Source organism: Anguilla rostrata, chromosome 11 (genome assembly GCF_018555375.3).
Source record: "Anguilla rostrata isolate EN2019 chromosome 11, ASM1855537v3, whole genome shotgun sequence".
Taxonomy (NCBI): domain Eukaryota; kingdom Metazoa; phylum Chordata; class Actinopteri; order Anguilliformes; family Anguillidae; genus Anguilla; species Anguilla rostrata.
In genome coordinates, this window is record NC_057943.1 from 35,357,029 (window position 1) to 35,369,214 (window position 12,186).

The following is a 12,186-nucleotide window of genomic DNA, read 5'->3' on the forward strand; positions in this document are numbered from 1 at the left end:
CGGTAATTCAGTGTAAAGAGATTGGGCTAAAATAGTAAGTCAAATCTGAGATAGTGTCTGTCTGAAGAGTGCTGGAGGATGTTGAAGAGTTTAAATTCTGTTCAAAATGAAAGAGTTCACTGTCCGAGTTATCCGCATTTTCGAAGGCATTGCCAGATGAACGTTAAAACACGGTCCTAAAACTAGACAAGGGCTATAAATTCTTTTTTGGAAGTTTATATTCGTTATGAAGGTAAGTATAGACGTTAGCATTCTGGTTCGCCAGAAAGCTAAATAGCTAGCTTGCTAACCACGAGCAAGTTAGCCGATTAAAGAGATTTTCACTGCGACATAACATAAATTATTTCTGGAGGCGACTCCATTGTGGTTTTCTTAGTCGGAGCAACATCTCTGTCCGTTAACAGCGTCTTCTGTCATATCTCCCTCAGGTTGGGATTTAATGCACATACCCTTTATGGGGTAGTAGGATAACAGCATAGCAAGGAACGGTCATGTTAGGATTTTTTGATAGATATGGACCTTGGTCGTAATAATTGATGGGAATCAACTCTGTTCATATTGGGGGGATATAGTATGAGCTGCAGACCTAGACTAATAGGCATTACCAAATCTGGCCAGGTTAGGGCATTGAAATGGTGTTAGGTGAGACAGAAAGGACTGGGTAGTAGTGACATTTTCCTATTTTAAAGTAAGTTTGGTAGGGTGCTATCGTATACTGAAGAATGGAAACAACCTTAGTAGATTTTAACTTTTCTAATGCTTTGTTGGACAGATTTCAGGTGAAGACTCTATCTTCATTATATGAGAGGTAGATAGTCTGAGTTCCATTGTCTTGAATGAATCCTTATGCTCAGATGATTTACAAGATAGCACTAAATACTATTCCTTGGAGGAGAGTCTAAGGCCGAATACTTGTTCCATGGTGAATATAACAATGTGATGATACTGTAAGGAACAGAACAGCTTTTCGGAAAGGTAAGGAACTTCGCACATGCAGTTTTATGCTGTTTAGTACAAAAGAGTTTCAAGCAAGACAGGCAAGTCACAAGTTAATTAAAGAATCTAAAAGAAATTGCTGGAGGATGAATATTGTGGTACGCTATGTCCTGATTCCCCAGTGAGCCAGTTGTATATACATACATACTGTGTGAAATGTCCTGGGGTATATAAAGAGTGCCACTCAATAGCCAGTTTTTCTTTCCCTCTCCGCATATGACTTTTCTGGCCGCCTTTGACAAGGAAAGGGTCTACAATCCGAACTCCTTCGCCCATCGTGCATCAATGCATACTTTTATAGAGGCCTAGTGAGAAGACAGGATCAGGAGGAGTGCTGAGATGTTGGAAAAGAAGAAGTGGAAATTAAGCCGCGTTTCTTTCCAACATTACATTTGTGCCGATCTGTTCAGTAACATTTCCACAGCCGGAAATGAAATTGCAGGTTATTGCATCCTTGTTGCGCTTCGGTGGTACTTAAGGTAACTTACTCAAATGTATATATCCAGAGGTGGACTTGCATAGCACTTACACTGCAACTATTTATCAGTCTGTATATATACATATATATATATTGATATATATATATAGTATATGTATGTATATATGCGTGTGGTACAGGGACCGGCAGTTTAATTTTTCTCTCTCTATGGTGCTGTATATCCAACTCCGCTCTCCTAGCCCAGATGGCAGTATCTCCAGTCTACTCTGTCCGCAACGTCCGTGAGCTCGGCCCGTTCCATCACTCTTCCCTGCGACTGGAGACCCCAGCAGGGATGTGGATTGTTGTTTAGAGCAGGATGAGCTTCTCCTCGTTGCTTTTTGTTGGCCAAACTCCACACCGGAGCCTTTTCCTCCTGGAAACGCTCCAGGGACGGTGGAATCCTTCCACCTAACAGAGCCATGAAACTACTAGCCTCACCCTCAGTCCTGTGATATACAGTGACCTCGGCCTTTACAAGTGCCAGTAGCAAGGATGAGAGCGTGAGATCCTTCTTTCAGATTTGAAACTAGAAATTAGAGGTCCAGTTTGCATGTTTGCCTTGTTCTCCGACGTGAGTGATGTTTTTTAGTCCTTGTGGATTTGGTCGCCTAAAGCTGTTTTTTTGCAAAGGATATTACTATTATTATTTTTAACGCTTGCTTTTTCGGGGACAGGATGCATTCCAGTCCCTGTATAAAACACCACAACCTTGGGTGTTTGGCAGTGGACAGCATATGTGCATTCAGGGCCTTCATCTACCCCAAGCAGCAAGGTTGAGCTGCTTCAATTCATTGTATGCCAGGAATGCTTTGGTAAATCTCGGTCTGCCTGTCTCTCGCTTCCCTGTCTCTTGTCTATCTCAGTCCCCATCAAATGTTTCCATAGCGATGGGAATGTCTGCCAAGTCTTCCTGCTTTGGGAAAAATTATATGCAAGCACATGCTGGTGATCTGGATATCCTCGTGGAAGAAGAGGTGGAGAGAAAGTTTACCAGATCCATAGAACACCCATCACATATGGTCCCAGGTTTTCGGAACAGAGCTTTCAAAAGTTTCCGCCATAACAAGCCCTCTATGGAAACATACATCTTAAACCATGCGTACAGACACGGGTTTTCAGATGAAGGCGCTACCATGCTTTCTCAACAGTCAAAGAGATGGGGAATCCAGATCTGCCAGTCTCGTTGTGACAGTAAATTCACTTAGATCTGCAGTTCTGTAGGTGGCAGCCGAGGCATCTCATGTATGTAAGTGTCTGGTGTGTATTATTTATTTTTTTCATTGGTAATTTTATCAGGCAAGTGTAACAATGTTTCTAATTCACTAGAATATTTATGAAAGATAGACGACCATGAATTTTGGATCCATGAATTGCGCCTGTTCATTTTAACCTTTTTTACATGATCAAGCTGACTGCTGTTGATAATGTGTTTCAGTCCCTCTGTAATATACATGAAAGTGTAAAATATGAAAATATGTAACATGAATTCCTTCCCTCCGTGCCAGACCTCCCAGACTCTCACTAGTGGAAGGCCGGTGTTTGCTATCTCCTACCGCTCTATACCGCAGCCCGTGAGGGTAAACATTCGTGCGCGCTTGTTCAGATGAAGTGGATGATGCTCGATGCAAATAGAGGCCCGCCATGTACGGGAAGGCGTTGTGCTCAAGATGTGAGCTTCTGGCCCAAACTTACACCCTTTTGCTGAGGATGTGACACTGGAGGATGCCGGTAAGTCTACACAAGGTGACCGATCCTGAGCCAGACACCTACAGCTCATTCTCTCTGCATGGTCCTCAGGTACGGTCCCTCCCTCTTCAGATCTGTGTTTGTGCGACGCATGGCTTCATCATCTTATGGTACTCTGTTATTCCACTGAGTATGGCTGCTGCAAGCCATTGGGAAAATAACAAAAATAATCTTAATATAAAATAAAAATTTTTTATTTGTCTCCCCTTGAGCACAATGACACATAAGCGACACAAAAGTATATGGTTTTAGGCTTTTGCATCTTAGCTATGGTTTCTAAAGATGTAGCCTAGCTGTAGTGGCATTCCGTCTATATCTCAAATAACCCAAACAGAGGCTTTAGGCAGAGTAACCTTCAGTCTGACGCGAATGACAGGAATGTAAACATCTGAAGAGTTTAACTGAGAATTTGTTGATAAGTTTGACATCACATGATGTCCCACGGTAAGAAAAACTATGTGCATCCCGTTCCTAAACGCAGCTCTCTGCCCGACTAACATGCGCGTGATGCTATACACATGACGTCACTCACTATATTAACGGGAGCATCGATAATCAATATTCAATATACATGAATTTGTTTTGTACATTTTATACATTTATGACTCTGAATTTTGCGTGAAATATAAATGAACTTACACTCACGGGCCACTTCATTAGGATATCCACCTTTTCGACCTGCAAACTGCACCCGTTAACGCAAATATCTAATCACCAATCACTGGCAGCAACTCAGTACATTTAGTGGCATGGTCAAGAACGATCTGAGCTTAGTTCAAAACCAACGCATCAGAAATGGGGAATAAAAGGTGATTTAAATGACTTTGAACGTGGCATGGTTGTTTGGTGCCATATATGCTGTTTGAGTATTTCAGCCACTGCGATCTACTGGGATTTTCCAAGCTCTGCCTGGTTTTGTTTTTTTCTTTTTTTTTTGCAACACGGGTCCCTTGACCTTGGATTTGTGTCTGTGCCTGTTTTGTGTCTTGTAAATCATTTATATATTTAGCCAACGCTCTTGTATTTTTCACCTTTGCACCTATATCACAGTAACCTGGAAACAACTCTTCACTTGCAGTCCGTTTCAGTGGGGGGTTCCTTATACTGATCCAATTTGACTCATCATCTTTTACATCAACCGGTCTTATATACACTCCCTCGCCACTTCATTAGGTGACAGGAGTGGCACGTCCGGTGTGTCTTCTGCTGCTGTATTCCCCATCTGCTTCCAGGTTTGACGTGGCCATGTGTTTCAGAGATGCCTGTCTGCATACCTCGGTTTGTAACGAGTGGTTTATTCAATTTACTGTTGTCCTTCTATCAGCTCAGACCAATCTGGCCATCTCCTCTTAACCTCGTGCCATCACAGAGGCATTTCCGCTCCAGACAATACTAGGATCATTGTCTCTTTTTCGAACCATTGTCTGTAAAACCCTAGAGATGGTTGTGTGTGGAAAACAATCCCGTAGATCAGGTGTTCAGTTGTTTGAAATACTCAACCACCTGTGGCAAAACACGCCTGCCACAGGCCACCGAAGTGTCTTTCCAAGGGGCCCTTTCTGCACAGAGACATCAGTGAGAACTGTTCAAATAGTCCACATTTTTTGCAAGGGTTTGGCAAGATGTTTAACTGCCAAGCGCAGATGTTAAAACAATGTCATTACAGAGATGCTCCCCCAGTGTAGTGGGGAATGCAGATTTACCTTTGCGCACTGATTACCTCACTAAGCACAGGTCAGCCACTCCTGTTCCTGTGTCCAATTAGCCTGGCCAATTATCTAATTAATAACCAATGTGAATCAAATAGCCAGGTCTAATTGGGCTGACCCAGGGCAGGTGTGGGCTGCCTAAACGCGCCTCCCACACCACAGACAGCCTCTGCCCGACAACCATGGTGTCACGTTTCAAGTCCACTTAAAGCACCTTTTCTTCCCATTCTGATGCTTGTTTGAACTTCAGCAGATCGTCTTGACCCATATTTACATGCCTAAGATGCATCTAGTTGCTGCCCCATGGTTGCTGATTAGATATTTGGCATAAACGGGTTGTTCAGTTGAGTTGAACAGTGTACCTAGATGAGTGTATATTGTGTATACTCACCCCATGTACCCACTAAACCTTTGGTCATAAACAGCTACTACTTTTAGTCAGACTTCTAACTTGCCATCAGCTCTGCTTGTTGTATGAACCTTTATGGAGGAACTTTTTGTAAGTCCCTCTGGATGTTTGCTAAATTATTATTGTTAAGTTTTTAATTATTAAGTATTATTATTGTTGTTGTTATTGTAATGTTAAATGCATTCATTCTGTTTAAGTGTTTCTAGCACCTTCTATAGGCCATTAAATGAATGTCACGTATTCCTGTTATTTCAGATGTTTGCATTCTCATTGGTTGTTTAAAGTCACATTGGATTGCTAGTCACAACGATAATACAGCCCATTTCCCCTGTAAACAGCTAGAGAACAGCATGAGTCAAGCCCTCCCTTTAATCTGTTCCATCTTCCTGTTTGTCAAAAAAAAAGTTTACGATTGAGAGAAAGAATATCTATTGTTTGTGAGTAGAAGGTAAATTCTTTAGGGATGATTTGGTTTGTTTGTAGGAAATTATTTCATGGCGTTAACATGGTCACAATGAAGAACTGTCATTGTATTATCATAATATTTGTTAAAAATGTAACATGTATTTCATAGGTGGCGACTCATTTGTATTGGTTTTGCAGTTTTCAAAAAATTTTGCGACACATTTGCAGAGATGTAGCAAACAAAAAACTTTGACGACACATGAAGTGCCTGTAATCTTCATTTAAACGGGACGTGAACGAGGCTGGCACCGTTGATGGGTGAACTCTACAATTGTACATATAATTCTACTCCCGTGTAAGCATCATTGGGAGTGGTGAGAATGTCAGTATTAAGACATCTAGAGACATTTATTGGCTTTGTGACGTTTGCATCGCTCAAGGTCATTATAAGATTGGTTTAGTGTTGCTGATCTTGTCGCTTGGGTGTTCACGTGTCTCCAGGCATTAAAGGATAGGACTAACTGCTCGGTATTGTTCCATAATTAGATGGTATTATACAAGTCGGTAGTTGTGTTGTTGATTACAATTGATTGTATTTATTTGTAGTCTTTCTCTTGTACCTGAATGTTATTAACCTGGCTCAATTCCCTCTTTTTCGTTAGACGAAAAAGAACATAAAGAAACTCAGCCTAGGTGATGTTCCCAACGTTACGGATTGTCTTAGATGCCCATGATTTCAGAAATAATGCATAGTAGGCTTTTCAGCGATTGCTGGGAATAGTGGGTAGGGAGTGATGGTTTTGTTTTCTGAGCTTGTAGGCTTGGGTGAGGTATTTCCTGGCGGTGAGCCTATTTGCCGTTGTTTTGCCGGTCATGTGGAATTTTCCTTGTGTCATAGAAAGATTACAGGAGAGAACTGGGGAGGGGGGTGAGTTGTACGAATTTAATTTATTAATTTGGTTTCCGTCAGTAACAGGCGCAAATGCAAGAAGTGGATACGGTCCGGTTCTCTAAATGTTGCCATGTGACAAGCAGGATCATTCATGTGCATTTTACATATCTTTACCCTCGTTTAGATTCTCTTTATCCTGTAGTCAGGATTTATAATTATTGTTTGGTTTCATCGTGTATTGCATGTTGTCGTAACGTAACTTCTATGCGGGGCTCTCTGATTGCATCAAATTTCTTTCTTTCCTGCATCAAGTCAAATTCCCAAGGATGAGAATCTGCTATCTTTTTACTAGTTTTCAATCATACTTTCCAAACAGACTTATCTTGGATGTAGGAAAAAAGGAGGGGGGGAGGGAGGGAGATTCCATCTTTTATACAGAGCACACTCACTTTTTTATCCCTGCCCCATTGTTGGGTGATAGCTTTGTGGCTGTGCCAACTCGACGACCTAGTGATAATTGCTGTGTAATCCCTATGATAGAGCACCACTGTCGACGTAGCGGGCAGCCGTGCGTATTTCAAGGCGCTCCATTTCACAACGCGAGCTTATGGAGAAAGTCCTAATTGATAATAGCAAGAGAAATTACAATATCCAACAGAGAGTCTGAAAAAACTCAAAGAGCGAGTGCAGGCTATTGAATCTTACAGTGTCGACGTTTCCCTCGATAGGTTCCCTGGCCTGCACAACTTAGAAATAATTCGTCATCTTCTCGTAACCTGAACCAAAAGTAATCATTTTTGGTATGGGTATATTTTAATACTCACAACGAAGGTCGGGGTACAAAGTGTATCCACCTTTCTTGCATTGCTAAATAATTATCCAACTAGATCAAAACTAAATAAATATTTACCAAAGTTATTGAAACCTGCCCCACAATGGGAAAGGCGAACGTGATATGAAGGTGTGCTCTCAAAACAGCCAATCACAGCTCAGACTGCGCTCTCCTGGTCAGGTCAATGACCACTGAAGCCACCCTTCTTCTTTTTTCTTTTTCAAATGTTTCCTTTTTCCTTCGTACCCAAGCCGTGGGTCACGTTGATTTTTAGGAAGCTATCCTAGCCTCTGTGTCCCCGCCGAATAACCCTGGATCGGTTGGACTTAAGAGTGTTCGCACCGCTTTGGAACCGTGTGTCTATGCCTTGAAGTACTGACGGGCTCGTGTTGGGAGTCCGGTGTCGCTGATCAAGCTGGCCTGTCCCAAGCTGCATTTTCCGGCTTTGAACTTAGCGCGTGCTGCCTCAGCTGGGTCTCGGGGATCACTTCCTCCTCCCGCTCTCCTCTCTTCCTCTCCACACTACGACTCATAAGTAACGCCAAAATTCGAAGTTTAACGTACCGTTAGCTATTTATGCGTACATCCGTACGGAGCCAGCAGTAGCAAGACAGTGGCTAGACGGTAAACCACATTGTATGGACGGAGTGTGGCACAGTGGGTAAGGAACTGCGCTTGTAACCGAAAGGTCGCAGGTTCGATTCCCGGGTATGGACACTGCCGTTGTACCCTTGAGCAAGGTACTTAACCTGCATTGCTTCAGTATATATCCAGCTGTATAAATGGATACAATGTGAAGTGCTATGTAAAGTTGTGTAAGTCGCTCTGGATAAGAGCGTCTGCTAAATGCCTGTAATGTAATATGGTTAAAGAACTTTGTGTTATGAGTCGAGTGTTACTGATTGTTGTCTGTCTCATACTAATCATAGACTACGAGGTATTAGTTCATAGTTCTGTGTAGTGGTACCCAGCAACGTTGTTGAGAGAGAGTTTCACTTATGAACTATAATACTGATACTGTAACGTCTGACTCGTCACTACATTCTACATTATATGTACGGAATTGTATTGTACTATACTGTGCCAATATCTTATCCCGTATTACAACCAAACTGCTTAACTTCCCATAACAATTATTTGTTATTAAAGCTTATATTTTTGTATTTGTTTTGTACATGCTAATGGAATGATCACCAACGAAGTAGGGGGGGCAATCTTCCCTCTGGTACAAATAAACCTCAATGCCCCAGTGCAGTGACGGGGACACTGTGCTGTAGGAGATGCCGTCTTTCGGATGAGACGTTAAACCGAGGTCCTGACTTTCTGTGGTCACTAAAGATCCCATGACACTTATCGCTAAGAGTAGGGGGTTCCCCGGTGTCCTGGCCAAATCCCAGATCTGGTTCTCGCAAACTTGCCACTAAAAAATCATCCCCAGACTTAATTGGCTAAATAAATGTTCTCTCCCTCTCCACCTTCGCTAATGTGTGGTGAGCGTTCTGGCGCAAATTGGCTGCCGTGCATCACCCAGGTGGGTGCTACACATTGGTGGTGGGTGAGGTGAGTTCCCCTTCACTGTAGAGCACTTGGAAAAGTGCTATATAAATGTAATTAATAATAATAGGCATTCAAGGGATCAGCCCCCGCATACCTCCACAAGATATTCAAACCCTACATGCCAGCCAGATCCCACCGTTCTGCTACCTCAGGACGCCTAGCACCTCCCCCTCTTCGCACCTGCACTTCCAGAACACGTCTCCTGTCTGTTCTGGCCCCACGATGGTGGAATGACCTCCCTGTGGAGGTCAGAACAGCTGAGACACTGACCCATTTCAAACGGCGATTGAAGACTCACCTCTTCAGGCTGCACCTCTCCCCATCCCTCCCTTCCCCCCTGTAAATGACTAAACTTAGGGTTGTAACTAGGCAGCTGTTTCATAGGTGACTTAGGTGCATTAACTGTCTGAACGACTACTTGTATTTTTTCCATAGATTGTGTTGTTGCCATTCTTGTTGTTAGTGTTAATCAGTTTAACCTCAGGGTCCAAGTTGAACTATGTGGTTGTTCCCTGCACTTGGACCGGTACTTCTCTCTAGGGGTTTCGTCATACTTGTTCCTGGTTATGGTTATACAATTTGTTGTACGTCGCTCTGGATAAGAGCGTCTGCCAAATGCCTGTAATGTAATGTAATAATAATATCATGTATGTATCTGTAATGTCTTGTCATTACGAACCAACGCACTATTAACTTACATGCTTTAAAATTTTATGATCTATTTGATCTTAAAACTGCACAGATAATGTACAATTACATTACATTACATTACAGGCATTTAGCAGACGCTCTTATCCAGAGCGACGTACAACAAGTGCATAGGTTTCAAGATGTAGAGGCGCAAAAGAAACACTAGAGTGAAGTAAGGATCGTAGTGCCAGAAGTGACCACATCGATCAGGACTCCAACCCTGTAGAGTAAGCTTGTTCAGCAGCAAGAATCCTACCAAGTACAAAGTACAAACTAGCACTGGAATCACACCTAATCATACAAAAACAATCCTACCAGATACACTAACATAATCAAATTATCCTAGCTAGGTACAATGAGCTGAACTATAGGCTAGGGAGGGGTGGGGAGAGGTGCAGCCTGAAGAGATGAGTCTTCAGTCTGCGTTTGAAAGTGGTGAGATTCTCTGCTGTTCTGACCATCACGGGGAGGTCATTCCACCAGCGAGGGGCCAGGACAGACAGCAGACGGGAGCGGGAAGTGCAGACGCGAAGAGGGGGAGGTGCCAAGCGTCCAGAGGTGGCAGAACGGAGAGGTCTGGCTGGTGTGTAGGGTCTGATGATCCTCTGAATGTACCCTGGTGCTGACCCCTTAGCTGCCTGGTATGCAAGCACCAAGGACTTAAATTTGATGCGAGCCATAACAGGCAGCCAGTGGAGGTCAGTGAGCAGGGGGGTGACATGGGAATGTCTGGGGAGGTTGTAGACCAGACGCGCTGCAGCATTCTGGATGAGCTGCAGGGGTCTGATGGCGGATGCTGGCAGACCAGCCAGTAGCGAGTTGATGTTTTAATACCATGTAAGGTGACCTTGAGTGTTCAGAAAGGCACCTGATAAATGTATTAAAATATTGTAGTGAATGAAGAATAAAAAGCTTGTTTGCAGCTTGAATGTGATTCCTCTACTCTGCCCTGTCTGTGGTATATATGAAGTGCTTTAGGGAATTAAGACCTCTAGGCCTGCATGGTCAGTCTTGGTATGCACTCAGTGATCCTAATTGATGATTGGCTAGTAAATGGAATCTTTGCATATGGTGCTTAAATTAATCTCAGGGTGGAATGACAGGTCTTTGTCTCTGAAAACTATATAAACTAATGTATTGGACTTTATATTTATATACATGTCCTGGACAGCAAGAAAACGCAAGCTTTTGTTACTCAGGACACAAACGAGCAGTAGGTACTCATAATACACTGTGGCCATTATAACCTGCTGCATTCCGTGACCAGCACTGGCAACCCCCAGGACTAAAGTATAGTAGACATTCATTAGCTGCACAAACCAAAATCTATTTCACTTGACACTGGCTTTAAACCATAACTAATTGCAGCTCTATAAATACATTGGGTAGAAGTGTTCAAGACCACTTCCCAGCAACACAACCTGTCTAATTTACTGAATCAAGATGGCAGATGGTAACACTGCCCAGTTGTTTAATGACACCCCTCCCCCAAGTCAGTCTTACCAATTACACATTTTTCACGGCAATACACAGCCAAACAGAATGACATACAGAAAGCAACACGGTGAAACCACAACTGTAAATTAAAAAAGAACTTTATTGGTAGTTTTTTTTACACAAAGCAACTGCAGGGTGTGTAGCCAGAGTCCAGAGCATCCCGTAAAAACGACCTCTCCCAGCTCTGCAGCCTCTCGGGCGCCAGTCGGCTCAGGTGGGTGGCCCTCCCCCGGGCGACGGTGGAGTTTCCGGATTAACGGCTGGCATGGCTGTGTGGGGTCTGCGTTTCGGGCTGTCCAGATGAGCTCAGGGCAGGAGTCGTGAGGGTAGGTCACAGCTGGAGCCGGGGGGGACCAAAATGGGGTATGCCAGGAATGCTTTGCAAAGCTCTCTCTCTCTCTCTCGCTACATTCTTTCTTAAATTACTTTTAATCAGTGCAAACATAAAAATCTTTAATAATTTACAGAAATATTGTGTAATGCACCTCAGTGACACCAGTAATTTTTGGATGCCTTAATTTGCCAGATATAATTTTTACTTTTTTACATGAACAAGCTGACTGCTGTTGATGTGTTCATATCCCCTGTAAATATACATGAAAGTGTAAAATATGCAAATATGTAAATAAATTCCCTTCCCTCACAGGCCACCCTCCCCAGACCCTCACAGTGAAGGCCGGTGGTTTGCTCTCCATACCGCTCTATACCGCAGACACAGTGAGGGTAACATTCAGTGCCCTTGGTTCAGATGAAGTGATGATGCTCGATGCAAATAAAGGCCCAGCCAGGTATGGGGAGCATTGTGCTCAGAGATGTAAGCTTCTGGCCCAGAACTACACCCTTTTGCTGAGGAGTGTGACACTGGAGGATGCCGGAGTCTACAAGGTGACCGATCCTGAGACCAAGAAGACCATCAGCTCAGTCTCTCTGCAAGTCTCAGGTACGGTCCTCCTCTTCAGATCTGTGTTTGTG

The 12,186-nt window shown here is 43.2% G+C and overlaps 1 protein-coding gene across 6 annotated transcripts in view; it reads left to right on the plus strand.

The window, feature by feature from the left end:
• Positions 1–12,186, plus strand: part of LOC135234720 (uncharacterized) — a 42,983-nt gene that overhangs the window by 23,021 nt on the left and 7,776 nt on the right. For 5 of the 6 annotated variants that reach the window (XM_064299589.1, XM_064299592.1, XM_064299596.1 and 2 more), the window contains exon 5: positions 11,861–12,154. The exons of the other annotated variant lie outside the window; for it this stretch is intronic. In XM_064299589.1, coding sequence (XP_064155659.1) covers positions 11,861–12,154 — 294 coding nt within the window. The remainder of the gene's footprint in view (positions 1–11,860; positions 12,155–12,186) is intronic. 6 annotated transcript variants of the gene reach the window in all.